This window comes from Pygocentrus nattereri, chromosome 11, assembly GCF_015220715.1.
Source record: "Pygocentrus nattereri isolate fPygNat1 chromosome 11, fPygNat1.pri, whole genome shotgun sequence".
NCBI classification, from domain to species: domain Eukaryota; kingdom Metazoa; phylum Chordata; class Actinopteri; order Characiformes; family Serrasalmidae; genus Pygocentrus; species Pygocentrus nattereri.
This window is the reverse complement of record NC_051221.1, coordinates 31,103,510-31,107,854: the sequence shown is the minus strand read 5'-3', so window position 1 is coordinate 31,107,854 and position 4,345 is coordinate 31,103,510. Positions and strand designations below refer to the sequence as shown.

The 4,345-nt window shown below is 44.8% G+C and overlaps 1 protein-coding gene across 1 annotated transcript; it reads right to left on the bottom strand.

Moving 5' to 3' along the window:
- Positions 1–409: 409 nt before the first annotated feature.
- LOC108412539 (uncharacterized protein K02A2.6-like) lies at positions 410–4,075 on the bottom strand. The gene is made up of 2 exons (XM_017684604.2): positions 4,057–4,075; positions 410–3,932 (listed from the first exon to the last, which is right to left on the bottom strand). Exons 1-2 carry the CDS (start codon positions 4,073–4,075, stop codon positions 706–708), a joined length of 3,246 nt encoding a protein of 1,081 aa, XP_017540093.2. The 3' UTR covers positions 410–705.
- Positions 4,076–4,345: the final 270 nt, after the last annotated feature.

Below are 4,345 nucleotides of genomic sequence, written 5' to 3'. Positions count from 1 at the left end.
AATAACCTGAGTGTTGTGTCTTTAGTATTATATCAATTTATACTGAGACAACTAATTATACACGGAGACGGAGACGCGGGAGGTTCAGTTCAACACTGTTTACTTTTTGTAACAACAACGATCAGCCGCCCGGCGGAGGGATACAAAATGTAGCGCTATGCACAGTAAAATATAGTGCCTTAAAGTACTATGAGAACTACTTTATACATGACATATTCCTCCCCCCTTAAACAAAAGGTGCTACTTTTGAAAACAGTTCAATTCAATTCAAAACAATTACCACAATGTCACACAATACAAAGACATGCCCATCCTACATTTCAGCACTACAGAATCTACCAAATGAACAACAAAAAACAACCAAACATGTTTTTTTTATTTTTTTTTTATATATATATATATACACTAAGGGAGTGAGGGTAGATTACCTCAAACCCTGACAACACCCCGGGGATTATTCTGCCCCATTCCTTTGGGTATGTCACTGACTAATAACTCAAACGATCTGGAGGTTGACGGTTTCTCACAGGATAACGACGAGCGTCTCCAACCTCTGAAACAGGAATGTCCAATGGAGATACTTCCTCAGTAGTGGGCAGTGTCGACTGAACTGTAGCAGTCACAGGCTCTGAAGATGTAGGATCAGAAGCTAGTGAGTCTTTCAAAAGCTGTGGTCTCTGATTCGGACCACTCAACTGCGAAAGTTCAGGATTTTTTTACCGAAACAGATTCTGCAGGTGCAGCTGCTCCTTGAAGTAGCTGGTCTGTGTGTCTTCTCCACACAATGTCCTCTGCGGTCTTGACCCTGTAAGACACTGGACCTGTCTTGGTGATGACAGTTGCAGGAATCCACTTTGGTCCTCGTGTGTAGTTACGTGCCAACACTTGATCTCCCGGATGGAAAACTCTGTTCTTTGCTCTTTGTTTTCGTCTTTCAATTTGAGCTTGCTGTTGACGCTGGACACAAGCTTTGATTCTAGAAGGCTTCAGCAGATCAAGACTGGTACGCAGCCGTCTTTTCATGAAAAGTATGGCTGTGGAGACTTGAGTAGTTGAATGTGGCACATTTCTGTAGGACAGTAGAAAACTGTTCAAACGCTGATGGAGTGAGCTCTGTCCACATGAAGCTTTCAGTGAGTGCTTCAAGCTTTGCACAAACCGTTCGGCTAGGCCATTTGTGGATGGGTGATAGGGAGCCGACCGGATGTGTTGTACTCCATTCACCTTGAGGAATTTCTCAAACTCTTGAGAAATGAACTGTGGCCCGTTGTCACTTACGAGTTGTTCAGGAAAGCCGAATCGACTGAACATCTCACCCAGTTTCTCAATGGTCTTTTCCGTGGTAGTGGATTTCATTATGAACACTTCTGGCCACTTGCTATGTGCATCCATTGCTACCAGGAGCATTTTCTCTTCAAACGGACCAGCAAAATCAATGTGAACCCGTTGCCAAGGTTCTTCTGGCCAATCCCATGGGTGAAGTGGGGCCAGTTGTGGCATATTGCGGACTTTCTGACATGATGTGCATGATGATACTGTTTCTTTGATCTGTCCATTGAGTCCTGGCCACCAGAAGTAACTTCTAGCAAGTTCTTTCATGCGGACAATTCCACAGTGACCTGAATGCAGCACTTGTAACACTCTGTTCCTCAAAGATGGCGGAATGATCACTCTCTGTCCCCATAAAAGGCAACCTGCTTGTACAGTAAGGTCATTGCGCCTGACCAGGTATGGCTTCAATTCTGCAGCGTCTTCCACATTTCGTCCACAGACAACCATATCCAGTAATTTGGACAACAGTGGATCATTCCTTGTGTGTCGTTGTACTTGTGAAGATGTAACTGGTGCATCCTCCACCTGCTGAAAGTAGAAGATTTCAGCTTGCTTTGGCTCAGCATGCGTCACCGGAAGTGGCAACCTGGAGAGACCATCTGCGTTTGCATGCAACTCAGATTTCCTGTACTTTATGTCGTATGAATGGGCAGAGAGCAGCAATGCCCACCTTTGCATCCGACTAGCTGCTAATGATGGAATGCCCACATGTGGACCAAAAATAGTGGTGAGAGGACGGTGATCTGTCAGAAGGGTGAATTTCCGTCCAAACAAGTACTGATGAAATTTGCCAACACCAAAGACAATGCCAAGGGCTTCACGCTCAATTTGGGCATAGTTACTTTCTACTTTGTTCAGAGTGCGTGATGCAAATGCTATGGGTTTTTCTTTTCCGTCTGGCATGATATGTGATATGACAGCGCCAACCCCATAGGGAGAAGCATCACACGCTAACTGTAATGGCAGGGCTGGGTCAAAATGTGTCAAGACTTCTGACTTCAGCAGAGCCCTCTTTGTTTTGGCAAAAGCTTGTGCACACTTATCTGTCCACTTCCAGGCTTTGTCTTGACAGAGCAATTGATGCAATGGTTTTAGCAACGAGGCTAGGTTCAGGACAAACCTGCCGTAGTAATTTAGAAGGCCAAGATAGGAATGAAGTTGACTCACGTTCTGAGGCGCTGGTGCCTCCATTATTGCCTTAACCTTGGATGGGGCTTTGTGTAAGCCTTGTGAGTCGATCACATGTCCTAGGTATTCAACAGATGGCTGGAAGAACTCACATTTGGATTTGCGAACTCTGAGTCCATGCTCTTTCAACCTCTGTAAGGTAGCATCCAAGTTTCTCAAGTGCTCTTCTTCAGTCTTTCCCGTGATCAAGATATCATCTAAATAGCACTGAACTTCAGCTAGACCATTTAGAATTTGATCCATTGCTCTTTGAAAAAGAGATGGGGCTGACGTGACCCCATACGGCAAACGACGGTAGCGATATAGGCCCTTGTGTGTGATTATAGTAAGCAGTTCCCTTGAGCTTTCGTCCACGTTCATCTGGAGATAAGCTTGACTAAGGTCAATTTTGCTGAATTTTTGTCCTCCTGCCAGCTCAGCAAACAAGTCGTCAATGTGGGGCAGAGGGTACTGTTCCACCTCCAACGCAGGGTTAAGTGTGACTTTAAAATCCCCACATATCCTGATGGACCCATCTTTCTTTATGACTGGTACAATGGGTGTAGCCCAACTGCTCACGCTGACTGGCTCTAGAACCCCGCTATGAACTAGGGATTTCAGATGTGCTTCCACTTTAGGTCTAATTGCATAGGGGACTGGACGTGCCTTTAGGAACTTTGGCTTGGCATCTGGCTTAGTGTCCAATTTGACGCTAATGTTTTTCATGTTACCAAGTTCATCCTTAAACACGTCAGCATGTTTGTTTAGAATGTCGATCAGTCCAGTTTCTTCCTTTACCATCATGCGAATTGCAGGCCAGTCCAGTGTGATTTTATCCAGCCATGCACGACCGAGCAGAGATGGGTAATCTCCTTTTACCACATACAATGGCAGCTTGGCTGTTTGCTTGTTCAGCTGAACTGTGACATCCACCACTCCTCGCACAGGAACCTGTTCACCAGTGTATGTTTTTAACTTAATGTTAGCTGGTTTCAAAGACAGGTGCTTAAGTGTATTCTTGTACACATTCTCAGAAACAATGGAAACAGCAGCACCAGTATCAATTTCCATGCGTACTCTCTGTCCTTCAATTAATGGTGAGGCCCAGTAACCTCGTGACTCACCAGCGACAGTCAGTATGTTCAGCGAAATCTCCTCTTCTGAACTGTCACACACAAAGCTTTGACTCTGCTCCACCTTATTCACACTTTTTCTTTGTGGGTGAGCAATTGACTTTTTATGATTATGCTTTTTGCTTGTTTCTTTTTTTGTTTTACATGCACGTTCGATGTGACCCTTGTTTCCACATCTTCTACACTCCAAATCCTTGCTCCAGCACTCAGCAGCTAGGTGACCCGGTTTATCACACCTGTAGCATTTACTGCCTTGTTCCTTGCAGCAGCCACCTTGTGCAGTTTCACATTGGTACTGAGCTGATGTGCCTCTTTAGCGGCTAATTCCATAGACGTGCTTATTTCAGTTGCCTTTTCTAAAGTGAGTGTATGTTCTGTTAGTAGGCGCTTCTGAATAGCTTCGCTTCTCAGGCCACACACTAGCCTATCTCGAATAGTGTCATTTAGTACAGTGTCGAATGCACAGTGCTCTGCTAGCCCTTTTAATGCAGCTACAAAGTTTGCTATCGACTCTCCTTCCTCCTGGCTCCTTTTATGGAATCTGAAGCGTTCCGCAATGACCAGGGGCTTCGTTGAGAAATGACCAGACAGAATTTCAACAATTGTTTCATAGGTTTTGCTACCTGGCTTGGCTGGCTGAACTAAAGAGCGCAGTAAGTTGAATGTCTTTGGACCCATTACACTCAAAAATGTGGGCACAATTTTGTCTCCTT